General features: G+C 42.8%; 1 protein-coding gene across 12 annotated transcripts in view; it reads right to left on the reverse strand.

The window, feature by feature from the left end:
- DAB1 (DAB adaptor protein 1) overlaps positions 1 to 22,878 on the reverse strand; it is a 947,480-nt gene that overhangs the window by 104,058 nt on the left and 820,544 nt on the right. For all 12 annotated transcript variants that reach the window (XM_073544564.1, XM_073544566.1, XM_073544561.1 and 9 more), the window contains one exon: positions 14,543 to 14,641. In XM_073544564.1, coding sequence (XP_073400665.1) covers positions 14,543 to 14,641 — 99 coding nt within the window. The remainder of the gene's footprint in view (positions 1 to 14,542; positions 14,642 to 22,878) is intronic.

Raw genomic sequence — 22,878 nt, forward strand, 5'->3', positions numbered from 1 at the left:
AAACTGGCACAAACTTTAGTATCAGGCGTCAGAAATCACCGGGGGCCGCGTTATTCTACTGCCAAGCTTAAAGTGACCTAATTCTGAAGTTCCAAGAGTCGCCGTCCCAACTCGCACTCACGCAACAGGGACGCTGAATATTGCATGGAGATGTATGTACTGAGGCCAATTCACCCTCCTGGAAATTCTGCATCGCATCTACAGACAGATCCCAAATTCTCAGCGACGTATGAGCGCTACGCCGAGACATCACCCTGCTCATGAACAGCCGCACAAGTGGCTTTAGAAAAGTTTTATCAACTTTCCAAACTACTTTTTTGTTCCTCTTTGTGACAATTTCCAAGATCCCTGCTTGCAGTCAATGAACGACAATAGTATCATTTACATCCAGAGAAAGAAAACACAAGCAGTACTAATACTTCTAACAGCTGGGGATTTGTCACACGGTTACATTTGCCTGTATGAACCGTGGATGAAGACAGTGGCGTAACTTGAAGCTTGTGGGCCCCAATGCAAAAGCTAAAACGCGGCCCCCTATTATTGCATAGTAATGGTCTATTCACATAGGCCAAAGGCATCTTTCGGGCCCTGTAGGCTCCAGGACCCATGTGCGATTGCAATCCCTGCACCTATCATAGTTACACCCCGGGACATAGTATACTCCTCATAATCTGGGAAGAGCACAAACACTAATTTCAGGGTATGGAGTGAGTTTGTCTAGCAGCACAGAGTATTGCAGGAGGTTATGTATATAATGTGGGGAGGTCACACTGTCATTTTATAACATAAGGGTTGTCCAGCTGCACAGAGTATTTCAGGAGGTAGTATGCTAACGATTGTGAAAGGAGAAAGTCTCAGAAGGTGGGAAGACCATACACTATCTTCATAATGGAAATGTCATGATTCATCCGGGTTTTGAGTTCTGTCTGCTCTTTTCCTGGGTTGACCATGTCAAGGGTTAACTTTGCCTGGCCTCATTTTGGATTCAGGTTTGCTATTTCTTCCTGCTGCATCCTGCAGGCCATGTCAGTTATAGTTTCTGCCTACGGTGTGAGTATCTGACTCTGGTAGTACCCTGATTTGTCCTCCTGCTGTTGCTGACTTTGCCTGTGTCTGTTTGTCCCCACTCCCATTCCGACTCAGTATTTCCCTTTCATGTTTAGGACTCCTTGGTATTTGACTCGACTTGGACCCTGACTCGTTGTTTGCCGCTTGTCTTTGGCATATCTGCTCCTGACCGGTACTGACCCATTTGGCTTGCTTCTGACTCTGTGTTGTTTATTCCTTTGGTACTGTGCTACAGACTAATATCGACTCGGCTTGTTTGACTATTCTGCTGCCACCTTGTGGTAGCCTTGCTGCTGCGCTGCAGGTCTGCTCTTGCTGTGTGCAGTCTTCACTCCACTCTATTGCCATCTAGTGGACCTTGCATCTACCTGCATAGCAAATGTAAAGTGCTGCAGAATATGTCGGCGCTATAGAAATAAAATGTATTATTATATTATTATAGCAGCAGCGTGACAGGAAGGGGGGCAGTTGTACAGCAGCACAGAGTATTTCAGTACACAGATGCCTGTGACAGGAGATATTATCAACATCTGGGAAGATCATACATTAATTTCACAAAGGAAGAAGTGAGTTTGTCCAGCAGAACAGAGTATTTTAGGAGGAATACACTGATGCCTATGACAGAAGACACTCTAATAATGTAGGGAGATCACATAGTAATTTCATAATGGAAGGGGGGAGGGTGCACAGCAGCACAGAGGATTTCAGGAGGCATATACTGATGCCTATGACTGAAGACACTGATAATGTAGGGAGATCATATAGTAATTTCATGATGGAAGAGGGGGTGTTCAGCAGCACAGAGGATTTCAGGAGGTAATATGTTGATGCCTATGACAGAAGACCATAATAATGTGGAAAGATGACACACTCATTCCATAGAGGAAAAAAAAGCACACAGGAGCTCAGAATATTTCAGAAGCTCAGTGTGCTAATGTTTGGGGGGGGGGGGCAGTGACCTGTCCACTCTTGTGATGCTCATGCTATCAGTGAGGATAAGGGTGCATTGATTGAAAGAGAGGGATGGAAACAGGTGGGATGGGTTTTCTTTAAAATCTATACATACAAAAACAATATTGTATCTGACATCCATGAAATTCTAGCAAACAGATCACAATAATAATTATGCTCCTCAATCAGAAGACTGGAGACGATCAATGTAACACTCATTGATACTGTGCATGTTATACCAGCTCTGGCCTGTAGGTGGCAGTACATACAGGTAGACAGGTGATAAATGGCGGCTGCAGATCCATTTAGCTCCAGTGCTACATTTCCAGTAATATTAACATTAAAAAAAGAATAATAAAAATGTGAGTACCATGTAGATGTTGTAGTGGAGTCGTGAATCATTACGTTTATTTCTGACCCCTCCGTCCAGGCTCTCCCCCACCTTCCTGATATACATCTGCCATCAGGCACTTTAGGTGTCACAATCCAATGAAGAATGTAATTGACCCCGGTCTGGTAACACGCAAATTAACTGGGGGCCCAGGTGATAGAAATGACTGTCAAGAATGAAGTCAATGCTGCAAAACCAGAGCAGAAATGTAAAACGCCTAATGTGCTGCAGACGCCATGAGCGCCCCGTGTCCTCCACGCACTGGGAATATGGGGATATATCATCTGGGAAATGATTCTGCTCACAGATGTTCTTGAAATAACATAGAAATCACAATGAGATAGTAACAGAATATGTATGATGGAGGCTCTAGGACCCTATGAGGCCGCGGGGGCCACAGATCAGCCCAGCTCCATCCCCAGGGGGTGAACGCTCATGGCAAATTTCTACTCAGGCATAAGATGCAGTTATTACATTGAAGCATATAGGAATGAAAGAGCTGAGCTATAAACCTTCAGTAAGTGCAGTTTATTACACCTCTCATGTGATTATTGGTGGTAATTGTTCCCCGGGCCCCATACAGCAGTAAGGGCAGTAATGCCCTGATGGCGGCCCTGGTGGTAATGTAAAGACCACCAATGCCCGTCTCTGTATGGAGGGCACTGCACATTACAGCTGTACTGACACAGGAGCACAGGAGTGATTGACAGCTCCTCAGCTGGCAGCTTGTTCTGCAGCAGCTGAGGTCTTTGTGCTGCAGGATGCTGAGCAGGTATATAAATGTAGTATGAAAACAAACAAAAGCCAGCTCACCAAATGTAGACCGCAGACCTCGGAACTCCGTCTGGACTGACGTGTGATCAATAGAAAAAAGCAATTAGTTCCAGCTGCGTGTAAAAAAATTTCTTCTTTATTTCAACATTAAAATTATGTCATCTTCATAGTATGCCATACACACGGACACGGCAACGCGTTTCGATCTGTAAGATCTTTTTCAGAGCCATGGCTCTGAAAAAGATCTTACAGATCGAAACGCGTTGCCGTGTCCGTGTGTATGGCATACTATGAAGATGACATAATTTTAATGTTGAAATAAAGAAGAAATTTTTTTACACGCAGCTGGAACTAATTGCTTTTTTATATAAATGTAGTGCATAGAGATCTTTAGTAATGCCGATTCTACAGACGTCGCTAACAATTAGTTTCTTTCTCATTTGCTAATGAGATCTTTCCAATCTCCCTCTGTGTAATTAGCTGCTGTGTAGGAACTTGGCTTTAACCCAACGCCGGTGTAGGCTGCCGGTGTAGACTGCTCCCCTACTGGACGTCTACTATGGTTTACACTGGATTAATGAGACTTAAAGGTAAATTATACAAACATTGACATTAATCACCCCCAAAATAATGGCTACTCCAGTGCCCTGAAAGCAGTTCTACAGTGAACATGTAATATCACTGAGAAAGAGAGTGACACGCTGCAAGTCAAAGAGGTCCAACAGGAATCTGTCATCTAAACATGACCCAGAAGTAAGACCCCTGCTGTGCTACTGCCTAAACACTACAACCCCTATCATGCAGGACTTTATAGGAGATATAGTGCAGTACCGGGAGTGGCCACTAAACTGTATGTGGAGCTGTGCTGCTCCAGCTTTGAGAACAGCTGATTGGTGGAGGTGATGGAGGTCGTACTCCCACCAATGTGATGTTGATTCTTTATCCATCTTTCATGTGTGATACTATAACTGAAAGCTCTTGGGATCCAGTGCAAAAATCTTAAACAAGGCCCCATGGTGTGGCAGTGGCATCTTTCAGCCCCTTCATGCCCAAGTACCTGGCTGTGGACGCCGCTCCTGCTCCCCCTTTGTCTAGGTTTCTGCATGTGTCTAATCCTATCATGTGCCGTGCAGTCTGCTGAGTGGATTTATAAATTTGTGGTTTTTATTTATTTTACTCATTTATATAGCGCCATTAATTCCACAGCACTTTACAGACATTATCATCACTGTCCCCACTGGGGCTCACAATCCACATTCCCTATCAGTATGTCTTTGGAGTGTGGGAGAAAACCGGAGAACCCGGAGGAGACCCACGCAAACACGGGGAGAACATACAAACTCCTTGCAGATGTTGTCCTTGGTGGGATTTGAACCCAGGACCCTAACGCTTCAAGGCTGCAGTGCTAACCACTGAGCCACCATGCCGCCCCAGTTCATGTTTTTATTTGTGTATCCAAATGCACCGACCCATTACTGTAATCGTAGGATGGTAGAAAAACTGCTCAGGAGACACCAAGACATATTCTCTAACTGACAACTCCATAGGCAGGGGGGGACAACAGCGAGCAGATGCCGTAACAGTGAAGTCCAGCTATGTAGTGTAATAGTGACATCACTGAGACTCTCTGTCATGATGTCATCAGTCTCACCCGCAGCACTAGTGTCATGATGTCATCAGTCTCAGCCGCAGCACTAGTGTCATGATGTCATCAGTCTCAGCCGCAGCACTAGTGTCATGATGTCATCAGTCTCAGCCGCAGCACTAGTGTCATGATGTCATCACTCTTACCCACTGCTCTAGTGTCATGATGTCATCAGTCTCAGCCACAGTTCTAATATCATGGTGTCACTGGTTCTAGTAAGAACTTGTGTCCTCATGTCCCAGTCACAGCACTAGTGCACTGAGCCCGCTTAATCCAGAATACCCACTGCACCCCTGAACCCCCATGCATTCCTCACGTCTGCACTGTTTTTTCCCCTGACTTTAATTCCATGTCTCATACTTCAAACTTACTGTGTGCATATTGAGATGCCCATGCTCCTCACACCTAGGATTATTCTTCCATCTTATTCTGCCTCTACTGCTATCTGGTAATTGCGCCCTGCTGTGAACCGTCCTCCTGCCCCCTTCTCCTCCTCCCTCTCTCCCTCACCTGGCTTCATTTCATGGACATTTGAATGGTATAAGGGTCCTGTCACACTTAACAATGCACCAGCGATCCCGACAACGACACGACCCGGTCAGGATCGCTGGTACGTCGCTACATGATCGCTTGTGTGCTGCTAAACAGGCAGATCTCACCAGCGATCGGGACCAACGAGGACGCTGGTATCTAAGGTAACTATCGGGTAACTAAGCGAACACGTCACTTAGTTGTGTACCTTGGTTACCAGCTCCCTGCGCGAGCACGCAGGTATCTAAGGTACACAGCGGGTAACTAAGTGACGGCGCGCGCTTAGTTACCCGATATTTACCTTAGATACCAGCTCCCAGTGTCTGCTTACAGCGCTGGGAGCTCGCTGATCGTTGGTCTCCCGCTGCCACACACAGCAATGTGCGCTGGCCATCGGGAGACCGACGATTGTAAAAATGGCCCAGGACGTTCAAGCACGATCAGCGACACCCGGCGGGGGGGAGTGGGGCCGGTCGCTGCTGCGTGCCACACACAGTGATATCACTGGTGAGGTCGCTGTGGTGTCACAAAATCCGCGATCTCGCTGTGTGTGACGGGCCCTTTTGTTGAACAGAGCAGGTCAGATATGACCTTGGTCAGATGTAACATCATTTAAACTGTAACATCTTTAAAGTGTTACATCATAAATATACCAGAAATAGTCCAGAAATCGGTCAGAAGAATAACCACTGCTTTCTTATTTTACTTGCCTTTCTTTTCTTACCCTGCTCTTTACCCATGCTCACATTTGCCATCACCGTTTTTGCTTTACTAATCTTCACTCTCCTTTGCTATCCCTAAACCCCTACACCCTCAAACCAAATAACTATCTCCCCCTCTCTCTTACCCCCCACCTTGCTTCATCTGCAGACATACTCCTTAAATCAGACCTCTCCTACTAAAATACAATACAAGACGATCATTCTCCTTCACCCATCTGCTTTCCCTTTCTCTGCTTCTTCTCACTGCTGGTGACATATCCCACAATCCAGGCCCCCCCGCCTCATGCATCCCACTAATACTCACCCCTAGAGAAACTACCGCAATCCCTCACACTTAAAACCTGTGCCACTGACCCCCACCCTCCCGCACCCTCTCTCTGGAGCACTTTGGAATGCTCGCTCCATCTGCAACAAGCTCCACATGATCCACTACCTCTTTACCTCCTGCAACCTTTCCTTCCTGGCCCTCACTGAGACCTGGCTGACACCCCCTGACCTGGCCTCCCTGGCCGCACTGAGTTATGGCGGCCTCCACTTTACCCACACTCCTCGCCCTGGCAACAGACATGGTGGAGGAGTGGGTTTCCTCCTTTCTAAAAACTGCTCCTTCAACCCTTTCCACCCTCCACCCTCCCTTATCCTCCCTTCTTTCGAGGTTCACTCTGTCCGTATTTACTCTCCCTCTAATCTCCAAATTGCTGTCATATACCGACCATCGAGCTCAGCCACTGCCTTCATCGACCAATTCTCCACTTGGCTCCTCCACTTTCTCTCTGTTGACATTCCCACCATCATCATGGGGGACTTCAACATCCCCATTGACACCCACCAGCCAACAGCCTTCAAACTCCTGCAACTTACCTCATCCTTTAGACTTACTCAGTGGTCCTCCACAGCCACACAGATGAACATACATTAGACCTCATCTTCACCCGCCTCTGTTCTCTATCTAATCTCACAACCTCTCCCTTCCCCCTATCTGACCACCATCTACTCACCTTCTCATCCTTGTCCTTCTCTCCTGCCCCCCATGTCCAGACACAAGCACATCCTCGCAGAAACCTCACACACCTAGACATTCACAGACTCTCAGACTCTCTTCTACCTCTGTCCTCCATATCTTCACTCCACAACACAGACAGTGCCACCGCTTTCTACAACGCCACCCTCACATCAGTCATAGACTCAGTCGCCCCTCTCAAGAATGGCAAAGTTCGACAAATCAACAGGCAACCCTGACACAACAATCTCACCAAAAAACTTTGACAAGCATCCAGGGTCGCGGAGTGGCGTTGGACGAAAACACGCCTGCCAGACGACTTCACTGCTTTCAAACAAGCTACACTTGCTTTCAATTTATCCCTCACCTCTGCTAAACAGACCTATTTCACAAACCTTGTATCTTCACTATCCCACAACCCAAAACAACTGTTCAGCACATTTAACTCTCTTCTCCGCCCACCACTGCCACCTTCAACTCCCCTTATCTCTGCTGAGGACTTTGCCTCCTACTTCAAAAACAAGATCGACCAAACAAGGCAAACCCTTACAGTTCCACCACCCCAACCACTCCACATACCAGACCTCTGCCCTTCCCTAATAACTTCCCTCTCCAACATCACTGAAGGAGAGCTTACTCATCTCCTTTCCAAATCACACCTCACCACCTGTGCACTTGACCCCATCCCTTCCCACCTGCTCCCCAACCTCACTAACATGATCATTCCAGCCCTAACCCATCTCTTAAACCTATCCCTAACTTCTGGTACCTTCCCCTCTGCCTTCAAACATGCTACCATAACACCCATCCTCAAAAACTCAAACCTTGACCCAACTGCTATGCCCAGCTATTGCCCCATCTCACTGCTCCCGTTTGCTTCCAAACTCCTTGAACAGCATATCCATGCTCAACTTTCCTCCCACCTCTCATCTAACTTCCTCCTTGACATCCTCCAATCTGGCTTCCGTCCCCACCACTCTACTGAAACTGCCCTGACCAAAATTACTAATGACTTACTCACAGCCAAAGCTAACAGACAGTTCCGCATCCTCCTCCTTCTGCCTACTGCTACAGATTCTTTCTTCCCTTGGCATCAAAGACCTTGCCCTGTCCTGGATTTCCTCATACCTTTCTGACCGCACATTCAGTGTTTCCCACTCCCACACTACCTCTTCATCCCGCTCTCTCTCTGTTGGAGTCCCCCAAAGCTCTGTCCTGGGGCCCCTACTTTTTCCCTTCTATACCCTTGGCCTAGGACAACTCATAAAGTCCCATGGCTTCCAGTACCACCTGTATGCAGATGACACTCAGATCTACCTCTCTGGCCCAGATGTCACCTCTCTGCTGTGCAGAATCCTGGAGTGTCTATCAGCCATATCCTCCTCTTTCACCGCTCGCTTCCTAAAACTCAATGTAGACAAAACTGAACTCACACATCCAAACGCTTGCCATCTCCTGTTGCCTCCATCTCAAAAATATTTCCAGAACCCGTCCCTTTCTCAGCCCTCAATCTACTAAAACTCTTGTACATGCCCTCATTATCTCCCGCCTTGACTACTGCAACACTCTCATCTGTGGCCTCCTGCTTACTCTCTTGCACCACTCCAGTGTGTCCTCAACTCTGCTGCCCGACTAATCCACCTCTCTCCTCGCTATTGCCCTGTCTCTCCCCTCTGCAAATCCCTCCATTGGCTCCCAATTCACCAACGAATCCAGTAAAAACTACTAACACTGACTTACAAAGCCATCCACAACCTATCCCCTCCCTATATCTCTGAACTAATCTCTCAATATCTTCCCTCACGTAATCTTCGATTCTCCCAAGACCTCCTTCTCTCCTCCACACTTATTCGTTCCTCACACAACCGCCTCCAAGATTTCTCCCGAATATCCCCTATCCTCTGGAATTCCATGCCTCAACACGTCCAATTATCCACCACCCTCGGATCCTTCAAACGGAACCTGAAAACCCATCTTTTGAGGAAAGCTTACAGCCTGCAATGACCATTCTGCCGCCTCACCACCACCAGAGCTGCCGCCTCATGACCACCAGAGCTGCCGCCTCATGACCACCAGAGCTGCTGCACCCCCGACCTTCTGTCTCTTCCCCACTATCCCGTAGAATGTAAGTCCTCAAGGACAGGGTCCTTTCCCCTCCGTACCAGTCTGTCATTGTAAATTTGTTTACTGTTAACGATATCTATCACTTTGTATGTAACCCCCCTTCTCATGTACAGCACCATGGAATTAATGGTGCTATATAAATAAATAATAATAATAGTGCCTCATCTATATATATAAAAGGGGGTTGTGGGTCTGAGACGATAAGGGTGGGCACACTATGAGTCCACATAACCCTCCGGTCATACTAGGACCCTGCTTTGTCTAAAGCAGCTCTCCCTATTATCAGGATACAATGTATCCCATCCTGGTGGCAGCTTTTATTTCATTAGTAACAAATATGTCAGATTTAAAGACACAGTAACATATCTTTTTCTGAGTGAGATATTTTGCATTTGGCAGCAGAGTAAACACATTTCCGGAGGAATGTCAGACATATGGGTTCGGGTGTTCAGCAGAGAATACATCTAGAAGTGATGGCGCAGCGCACAGATTCCCGGCTCCGCAGCCATCCTCGCGCTGCTGTTTTATCCCATGCCCGACAGATGCCTCTTCATTAAGATAGTAAATGTGGCGTACTTAACATGTATAAAAAAAAATCCAACATTATATTTCTGCTAACTGATTCTCGTTTGCAAACTGTTCTATAATTAAAAGAAATGATAAAAAGAAAAGGGCAAAAAAATAATGTTAAAAAATGTCTGTCTCCGTGGCCGGGGTGCTCCGGTGGGATCCTCAATCTTATTTTGTGTAACGCACATTTGTTCAATGACGGATCAAGTAAAACAAACTTAATGGACCGCGCAAATGTAGTTTATAACGCAATAATGAGGCGCGCGCTATCGAGTATTTATTCCCGCTCCTTGTCCTTTATGAAGGAGCCATTTTGAAAACAGAGACAGAATTTATTGATGTGAAAATTGCCCAACGGGCCATGAAAATCCACAAAATTACCATTAGCGTAGCAGTCGCCCTGATCGCAGCACGTGCGCGGCAGCGGATGGTGCCGAGTCCCTTTAATTTGCACCTTCTTACCTATTTCACATATTTTTTTTTCCTCCTAACGAACAAGTAATTAGTGGCGGCATTAAGGAACCTCCGCAGGGTCGGCACTCTGTAAACAGCCTCGTTAATTGCAAATGTTGGAGGAGAGAATCACAGTTTAATAAAAATCCACCCTCACATTCCCGGCTAATCAGTTAATGATGAGCATAAATACAACTAATTAATATGACAATTAATATTTCCTCGCTGACGAGGTTACCGGTGACTTAGCGGCAAGTAATAGGAATAGAACGAATTTACGTTTACTGTTTATTAGCGAAGCCGCTCTGCTATTGTAGATACTATATTATGTCAAGGAACGAGCTTGCTCCAAAATTCAGAGCTCTCTTTCACATGCATGAGGATAGACACAGAAGCGCGGCCCCCCTATCCAGTCCTGGTGGTGACCCCATTCTCAAGATCGAAGCAAGTCACACAACGCAAAATGATTCGCACAGTCCTGGTCTGGCTTCCTCCATGGTCCTCCTCGGCAGCGAGGGCAGGGCACTGGAAACGTACTCTGCCAACACCCAAATGTGTGCACCCTGGGTGCCTCTTACCATTACTAGACCCCGACATTATATCAGCCCCCAAGATGCCCGCATGTCAGAAGAGACCTCGTAATCACAAGATCCTCGGCATTGGAGGAAGTGTTCACTATCCTAGTCTAATGGACACCAGACCAGAGGAATGCAAGGGACACAAGGACTTACATTACACTGCACCACAGACAGAAGTGGCTCCTGTGCAAGAACAGTATATGGGCCCTCGGCAGCCTAAGAACTCATTATAATGCACAATTCCTCCTGCTTTGGAGGTAGAAATGGGCCCCCTGACCTCTCAGGTGCCCAGGTTGCCCCAATGATATGTCCGCCCCTGTGTTACACCTATTCGCCTTATTCTTCTTGCTGTTGTATAATTACTTCTGAGATCTTTTTTACTTATGGCCAAATCAGACAAGTGGCATGCAAAGTCTATGGGGCAAAGTTACAGCAACAGGACAGGATTGTGTCCGACTCCTGAGCCAAAAACGCAACAGATTTGTCTATTTTGCGGTGGTTGTGACATGGTCCCATTAGCTGGCATGTTGAAGTACAACCCCACTGACAATCATATGTTGGGAAGTCACAATGCCATACTGGCACTATATTCATCAGGGTGACTTTCTAATAAACATTATGTCATTTCCTCACCATTCAAGATTTCTGCTTGCTGCCAACAAATAAGAACACTCTTATTTACAGTCACATGTAGGAAGCCTGTATGTTAGCGCCGATTATCTTCCTGCTTGAAGTTACTGGCACTTCCTTCTGATTAGTAGACGAGGTGTGACGTCATCATTGTGGCGTGACGCACACTTGACATCACACAGTGTCTACCCATCGGAATGGGTTCCGGGGATGCAGGCAGTTAGGAGGAGGCTCGCAAGACTTGGGTCTGGCGGCTATGTACTACTGACGTGAATGCTGGACCAGGGGGCTGCAAAACTTTTTGATCCTCTTTTCTGCACACAGTTCCAGATTCCAGTCTGGATTCCAGACTGATACATTGTAGCAAACTACCTTAAATATTTGTGTTATGTTTGTCTCACAGAGAATTCTATGGACTGGATACAATTGTTTCTATTTTTGTTTACACATAGATTATACTTTATTTATATTAACCCAGAACAATACTAATAATAATAACAATAATAATAATAATATCATCTCTGCTGCAGCTGCTGGATCTCCCCCTCTCTTGCTCGCTACCACCACTATCATCCATTCTCCTTCGCACTTAGATTGTATTCATTTTTAATTGTCTAAATAAATGACCTAAGCATCTCTTTGATGAGTAACCAAATCCGCTGGTTCTAGCAGATTCTGCGGGACTGATGAAGTGCTATGAGCATCTCTTAATCAGGACAAACGTCTGTGTCAGGGTCCCCCCATCTGTGGGATCCAGGTGGCTACGTTCCCCCCTCTTTACTGCGCTCCCCTATGCGCCGCAGTCGGATTTCTTGTAGCGGAATCCCTGGTGGTTGCCGCCACTGTAGAACAGGCTGCTCGCCTTAGATAGTAGCAGCCTCACAATACATCTCTGTCTGAAATCAGCCAATTAGTCTGTCTGTTTGCTTTCCATCTGAAGGTAACTGCTTGTTTTCAATGCAAAATCAGCATAATCTTTCCATAAACAGGTGGAAAAAATTAATTGACCATTAACCACATGGTGGCCAGAGACCTGCAATGTAAAATTTCTCCTATTGGAATGATTGTTCCTACATTGTCTGTACTAATATCAATACTGCCACTTCATAAGGTAGGACTATCCCTCTAAGGAGCAGGCAGTGAATAGTTTGGGGGCATTTAATAAATGATATATGAGGTTCCTTTAAAGTGTATCTGTCATTTCAGAATAACATGTCCTGTGCGTGTACATGAGGAACAACACGATTAGAAGTCAGCATATGACTTGTTTCCTGCATTTTTCACCAGTTTTCTCCTCTGGAGAGTTTATCTCTAATTTTCAGTTCTCTCCGAGCGAGTAGATGGAGACAGACTGCTATGATGTTTCCCATACACAGCAGACATAAAGGATTCTTGCACTCCTGTTTCTTTGTAGCACATGTAGGACATTATTTAACAATACTGAGCAGTGTAGCTGCGAAATCAGCTCTGAGATAAAGTACTTACTAGAAAGCTGCAACAGTATGGATGATATCATACAGCAGTGTAGCTGCAAATTCAGCACTATGTGAGATAAAGCATTTGCTTGAAAGCTGCAACGGCATGAATATTACACAGTAGTACTAAGCAGTGTAGCTGTGAATCCAACACTGTGAGATAAAGCACTTACTAGAAACCTGCAACAGCATGGATGATATTATACAGCAGTACTGAGCAGTGTAGCTATGAAATCAACTCTGTGTGAGATAAAACACTTATTCTAAAGCTGGAACAGCAATAATGATATTATTCCTCAGTACTGAGCAGTGTAACTGTGAATCTGCCACTGTGTGAGATAAAGTACTTATTAGAAAGCTGCACAGCATGGATAATATTATACAGCAGTACTAAGTAGTGTGGCTGCAAATTCAGCACTATGTGAGGTAAAGCACTTGATAGAAAGCTGCAACAGCATGGGTGGTATTATACAACAGTACTGAGCAGTGTAACTGTGAATCCAGCACTGTGTGAGATAGAGCACTTACTAGAAAGCTGCAACAGCATGGATGGTATTATACAGCAGTACTAAGCAGTGTAGCTGCAAAATCTGCTTTGTGTGAGATAAAGCACTTACTAGAAAGTTGCAACAGCAAGGATGATATTATACAACAGTGCCGAGCAGTGTAGCTGTGATATCAGCATTGTGTGAGATAAAGCGCTTACTAGAAAGCTGCAACAGCATGGATGATGTTATATAGCAGTACTGAGCAGTGTAGCTGTGAATCCAGCTCTGGTGTGGAGAAAAACAAACTTGCTAGAAAAAACTACTCAACCTCTAATCTCAGAAGATTAATGATGGCTAAACTTTCCAATTTCTTTTCCAAACTTTCTTTTAGCACATATTTCGGCGGAAACAATTTCAGACATCGACATTTAATCAACTGCGCATGTTTATGGGAGCACCTGACAACTACTAAACGTGTTTGACTTCCTTAGTACTTAGCACTGTCCACAGTCCATGATTTCATCTCTGGCTCTGCTTGTAGTGATTTTGTGCAACAGCTCAGCATGAAGCCAGTATGGGGCAGATTTCTATTACAGTAAGACAAATGATAAATTAACAGGAGTTAGAATGAAGGTTTGCTGGTAAAGTTTTTGATTTGGTCAGAAATGTGACCATTCAGAGTCTGCAGAAAGTTAGGTGGCTATGTCTATAAGCTCTATAATGGTGGCCCATGGAATAAACTCATCCAAAAATTCACTTTAAGAAGACGTCTCAGGGGATGACGTGTCCAGGTCAGGGCTTCTTTATTGCTTTTTTAAGGACAACGACTTTTTAAAAATAGGAAAAGGAAGAATCGTTTTATTCTGCTGGTCTTACTGGGAACAGGGGGAAATCTCGGCAGAAGGTGACGGATCAATTGAGAAAGTGTCTCCTTCTTTCCACATTTTCCCCCCAAATTGCCAAATACGTTTCTACAACTGTGAAAGTAGCAAAGACATGAAGGGAAAAGCCGAGGAGAGGGCAGCAAAGGGGACAGGCAGAATCTAGAAAGGGAGCGCTCGGGTTCCGCGCCGCCTTCCTTGGATGTATTTTCCACATTCCCAGGCATATTATACAGTCGTGACCCTTGTGCATCTACTTACACCGGTCTTTTCATCAAAGATTTTGATTCCTCCAAAGGAAACAGTTAAAAAGACTTTTTGTTTGTGTTCGCCTTTTGATCGAGCTCCCGCTGCTATACCCTGTGGAGAGAAGAAAAAAAGAAAAAAAAAGATAATCATGGGTTATAGAGGGTCGCCCCATTATACTGGAAAGCTGCCGAAGTGTTCAGTCGCTTTCTACTGGAGATATTCGCTTGGTTAAACTTTCACAGTTCGGATTGCAATTCTACTAAAGTCACCTAAAAAGTGGCACAGCACTTACTAAAGATGATCGGCCCAATTCACACATTCTCCAAGGTGCCAGACTGCGCAAAATAACTTACAATGGCCCAATGCAGAGTACTCCAAAAAATCCAACTGCCTGCCACAACCACTAGGGGGAGCTCACTGTATACACATTCATTATTGGGCTCAATAAGAACCGTTATATTCTTGGCCAGTGAGCTCAGTGGTGATGTCAAAAATTGATGAGTAAGTGTATGACGTATTCCAGAACACACGACCGCATGACAGCCGTTAGACAGCAACAAAACATGCAGGGATTGCCTGACAAACACGAGAAATCCCCGCATGTTTTATGGCTGTCTAAAAGCTGCAAAACATATAGCTGCGGGCACTGGGGCATGTCACTCAAGCACTCGTAATAGTCGGTGCATACCGAGCCTAGGGAAACTCGGGTAACGAGCAATTGCGCTCATAACTAATCACGATGTGACATCATCATACACATCACTATGTGACATCACCATACACATCACTATGTGACATCACTATACACACCACTATGTAACATCACTATACACATCACTATGTGACATCATCATACAGATCACTATGTGACATCACTATACACATCACTATGTGACATCACCATACACATCACTATGTGACATCACTATACACATCACTATGTAACATCACTATACACATCACTATGTGACATCACCATACACATCACTATGTGACATCACTATACACATCACTATGTGACATCATCATACAGATCACTATGTGACATCACTATACACATCACTATGTGACATCACTATACACATCACTATGTGACATCACCATACACATCACTATGTGACATCACTATACACACCACTATGTAACATCACTATACACATCACTATGTGACATCACCATACACATCACTATGTGACATCACTATACACACCACTATGTAACATCACTATACACATCACTATGTGACATCACCATACACATCACTATGTGACATCACTATACACATCACTATGTGACATCATCATACAGATCACTATGTGACATCACCATACACATCACTATGTGACATCACCATACACATCACTATACACATCACTATGTGACATCACCATACACATCACTATGTGACATCACTATACACATCACTATGTGACATCACTATACACATCACTATGTGACATCACCATACACATCACTATGTGACATCACTATACACACCACTATGTAACATCACTATACACATCACTATGTGACATCACCATACACATCACTATGTGACATCACTATACACATCACTATGTAACATCACTATACACATCACTATGTGACATCACCATACACATCACTATGTGACATCACTATACACATCACTATGTGACATCACTATACACATCACTATGTGACATCATCATACAGATCACTATGTGACATCACCATACACATCACTATGTGACATCACTATACACATCACTATGTGACATCACTATACACATCACTATGTGACATCATCATACACATCACTATGTGACATCACCATACAGATCACTATGTGACATCACTATACACATCACTATGTGACATCACCATACACATCACTATGTGACATCACTATACACATCACTATGTGACATCACTATACACATCACTATGTGACATCATCATACAGATCACTATGTGACATCACTATACACATCACTATGTGACATCACTATACACATCACTATGTGACATCATCATACAGATCACTATGTGACATCACCATACACATCACTATGTGACATCACTATACACATCACTATGTGACATCACTATACACATCACTATGTGACATCACTATACACATCACTATGTGACATCACTATACACATCACTATGTGACATCACCATACAGATCACTATTTGACATCACTATACACATCACTATGTGACATCACCATACACATCACTATGTGACATCACTATACACATCACTATGTAACATCACTATACACATCACTATGTGACATCATCATACAGATCACCATGTGACATCACTATACACATCACTATGTGACATCACCATACACATCACTATGTGACATCACCATACACATAACTATGTGACATCACTATACACATCACTATGTGACATCACTATACACATCACTATGTGACATCACCATACACATCACTATGTGACATCACTATACACATCACTGTGACATCACTATACACATCACTATGTGACATCATCATACAGATCACTATGTGACATCACCATACACATCACTATGTGACATCACCATACATCACCATACACATCACTATGTGACATCACTATACACATCACTATGTGACATCACTATACACATCACTATGTGACATCATCATACAGATCACTATGTGACATCACTATACACATCACTATGTGACATCACCATACACATCACTATGTGACATCACTATACACATCACTATGTGACATCACTATACACATCACTATGTGACATCATCATACAGACCACTATGTGACATCACCATACACATCACTATGTGACATCACTATACACACCACTATGTAACATCACTATACACATCACTATGTGACATCACCATACACATCACTATGTGACATCACTATACACATCACTATGTAACATCACTATACACATCACTATGTGACATCACCATACACATCACTATGTGACATCACTATACACATCACTATGTGACATCACTATACACATCACTATGTGACATCATCATACAGATCACTATGTGACATCACCATACACATCACTATGTGACATCACTATACACATCACTATGTGACATCACTATACACATCACTATGTGACATCATCATACACATCACTATGTGACATCACCATACAGATCACTATGTGACATCACTATACACATCACTATGTGACATCACCATACACATCACTATGTGACATCACTATACACATCACTATGTGACATCACTATACACATCACTATGTGACATCATCATACAGATCACTATGTGACATCACTATACACATCACTATGTGACATCACTATACACATCACTATGTGACATCATCATACAGATCACTATGTGACATCACCATACACATCACTATGTGACATCACTATACACATCACTATGTGACATCACTATACACATCACTATGTGACATCACTATACACATCACTATGTGACATCACTATACACATCACTATGTGACATCACCATACAGATCACTATTTGACATCACTATACACATCACTATGTGACATCACCATACACATCACTATGTGACATCACTATACACATCACTATGTGACATCACTATACACATCACTATGTGACATCATCATACAAATCACCATGTGACATCACTATACACATCACTATGTGACATCACCATACACATAACTATGTGACATCACTATACACATCACTATGTGACATCACTATACACATCACTATGTGACATCACTATACACATCACTATGTGACATCACCATACACATCACTATGTGACATCACTATACACATCACTGTGACATCACTATACACATCACTATGTGACATCATCATACAGATCACTATGTGACATCACCATACACATCACTATGTGACATCACCATACATCACCATACACATCACTATGTGACATCACTATACACATCACTATGTGACATCACTATACACATCACTATGTGACATCATCATACAGATCACTATGTGACATCACTATACACATCACTATGTGACATCACCATACACATCACTATGTGACATCACTATACACATCACTATGTGACATCATCATACAGACCACTATGTGACATCACCATACACATCACTATGTGACATCACCATACAGATCACTATGTGACATAACTATACACATCACTATGTGACATCACCATACACATCACTATGTGACATCACCATACACATCACTATGTGACATCACCATACAGATCACTATGTGACATCACTATACACATCACTATGTGACATCATCATACACATCACTATGTGACATCACTATACACATCACTATGTGACATCACTATACACATCACTATGTGACATCACCATACACATCACTATGTGACATCACCATACACATCACTATGTGACATCATCATGCACATCACTATGTGACATCACTATACACACCACTATGTAACATCACTATACACATCACTATGTGACATCACCATACACATCACTATGTGATATCACTATACACATCACTATGTAACATCACTATACACATCACTATGTGACATCACCATACACATCACTATGTGACATCACCATACACATCACTATGTGACATCACTATACACATCACTATGTGACATCATCATACAGATCACTATGTGACATCACCATACACATCACTATGTGACATCACTATACACATCACTATGTGACATCACTATACACATCACTATGTGACATCATCATACACATCACTATGTGACATCACCATACAGATCACTATGTGACATCACTATACACATCACTATGTGACATCACCATACACATCACTATGTGACATCACTATACACATCACTATGTGACATCACTATACACATCACTATGTGACATCATCATACAGATCACTATGTGACATCACCATACACATCACTATGTGACATCACTATACACATCACTATGTGACATCACTATACACATCACTATGTGACATCACTATACACATCACTATGTGACATCACTATACACATCACTATGTGACATCACCATACAGATCACTATGTGACATCACCATACACATCACTATGTGACATCATCATACACATCACTATGTGACATCACTATACACACCACTATGTAACATCACTATACACATCACTATGTGACATCACCATACACATCACTATGTGACATCACTATACACATCACTATGTAACATCACTATACACATCACTATGTGACATCACCATACACATCACTATGTGACATCACCATACACATCACTATGTGACATCACTATACACATCACTATGTGACATCATCATACAGATCACTATGTGACATCACCATACACATCACTATGTGACATCACTATACACATCACTATGTGACATCACTATACACATCACTATGTGACATCATCATACACATCACTATGTGACATCACCATACAGATCACTATGTGACATCACTATACACATCACTATGTGACATCACCATACACATCACTATGTGACATCACTATACACATCACTATGTGACATCACTATACACATCACTATGTGACATCATCATACACATCACTATGTGACATCACTATACACATCACTATGTGACATCACTATACACATCACTATGTGACATCACTATACACATCACTATGTGACATCACTATACACATCACTATGTGACATCACCATACAGATCACTATTTGACATCACTATACACATCACTATGTGACATCACCATACACATCACTATGTGATATCACTATACACATCACTATGTGACATCACTATACACATCACTATGTGACATCATCATACAGATCACCATGTGACATCACTATACACATCACTATGTGACATCACCATACACATCACTATGTGACATCACCATACACATCACTATGTGACATCATCATACACATCACTATGTGACATCACCATACACATCACTATGTGACATCACTATACACATCACTGTGACATCACTATACACATCACTATGTGACATCATCATACAGATCACTATGTGACATCACCATACACATCACTATGTGACATCACCATACATCACCATACACATCACTATGTGACATCACTATACACATCACTATGTGACATCACTATACACATCACTATGTGACATCACTATACACATCACTATGTGACATCATCATACAGATCACTATGTGACATCACTAAACACATCACTATGTGACATCACCATACACATCACTATGTGACATCACTATACACATCACTATGTGACATCACTATACACATCACTATGTGACATCATCATACAGACCACTATGTGACATCACCATACACATCACTATGTGACATCACCATACAGATCACTATGTGACATCACTATACACATCACTATGTGACATCACTATACACATCACTATGTGACATCACCATACACATCACTATGTGACATCACCATACAGATCACTATGTGACATCACTATACACATCACTATGTGACATCACCATACACATCACTATGTGACATCACTATACACATCACTATGTGACATCACCATACACATCACTATGTGACATCACCATACAGATCACTATGTGACATCACTATACACATCACTATGTGACATCATCATACACATCACTATGTGACATCACTATACACATCACTATGTGACATCACTATACACATCACTATGTGACATCACCATACACATCACTATGTGACATCACCATACACATCACTATGTGACATCATCATACACATCACTATGTGACATCACTATACACATCACTATGTGACATCACCATACACATCACTATGTGACATCACTATACACATCACTATGTGACATCACTATACACATCACTATGTGACATCATCATACAGATCACTATGTGACATCACTATACACATCACTATGTGACATCACCATACACATCACTATGTGACATCACCATACACATCACTATCTGACATCACTATACACATCACTATGTGACATCACCATACACATCACTATGTGACATCACCATACACATCGCTATGTGACATCACCATACACATTGCTATGTGACATCACCATACACATCACTATGTGACATCATCATACACATCACTATGTGACATCACCATACACATCACTATGTGACATCATCATACACATCACTATGTGACATCACCATACACATCACTATGTGACATCACTATACACATCACTATGTGGCATCATCATACACATCACTATGTGACATCACTATACACATCACTATGTGACATCACCATACACATCACTATGTGACATCACCATACACATCACTATGTGACATCACCATACAGATCACTATGTGACATCACTATACACATCACTATGTGACATCACCATACACATCACTATGTGACATCACTATACACATCACTATGTGACATCACCATACACATTACTATGTGACATCACCATACACATCACTATGTGACATCACTATACACATCACTATGTGACATCACCATACACATCACTATGTGACATCACTATACACATCACTATGTGACATCACCATACACATCACTATGTGACATCACCATACACATCACTATGTGACATCACCATACACATCACTATGTGACATCACTATACACATCACTATGTGACATCACCATACACATTACTATGTGACATCACCATACACATCACTATGTGACATCACCATACACATCACTATGTGACATCACTATACACATCACTATGTGACATCACCATACACATCACTATGTGACATCACTATACACATCACTATGTGACATCACCATACACATCACTATGTGACATCACCATACACATTACTATGTGACATCACCATACACATCACTATGTGACATCACTATACACATCACTATGTGACATCACCATACACATCACTATGTGACATCACTATACACATCACTATGTGACATCACCATACACATCACTATGTGACATCACTATACACATCACTATGTGACATCACCATACACATCACTATGTGACATCACTATACACATCACTATGTGACATCACCATACACATTACTATGTGACATCACCATACACATCACTATGTGACATCACCATACACATCACTATGTGACATCACTATACACATCACTATGTGACATCACCATACACATCACTATGTGACATCACCATACAGATCACTATGTGACATCATCATACATATCCCTATGTGAAATCATTGTACCAGGAGTTATGATGTCACAAGCGTTTTCAAAATCAAGATTCTAGGTCACCTCCTGTTAGGGAAATAAGTCTTGTCAGGTAAAAGACAATTATAGCAGTGCTACTTTCTGAAATTCTTTCCTGGAATTTGTT

Source organism: Dendrobates tinctorius, unplaced genomic scaffold (assembly GCF_039654945.1).
Source record: "Dendrobates tinctorius isolate UK_male_01 unplaced genomic scaffold, ASM3965494v1 ptg000138l, whole genome shotgun sequence".
In the NCBI taxonomy this organism is placed as follows: Eukaryota; Metazoa; Chordata; class Amphibia; order Anura; family Dendrobatidae; genus Dendrobates; species Dendrobates tinctorius.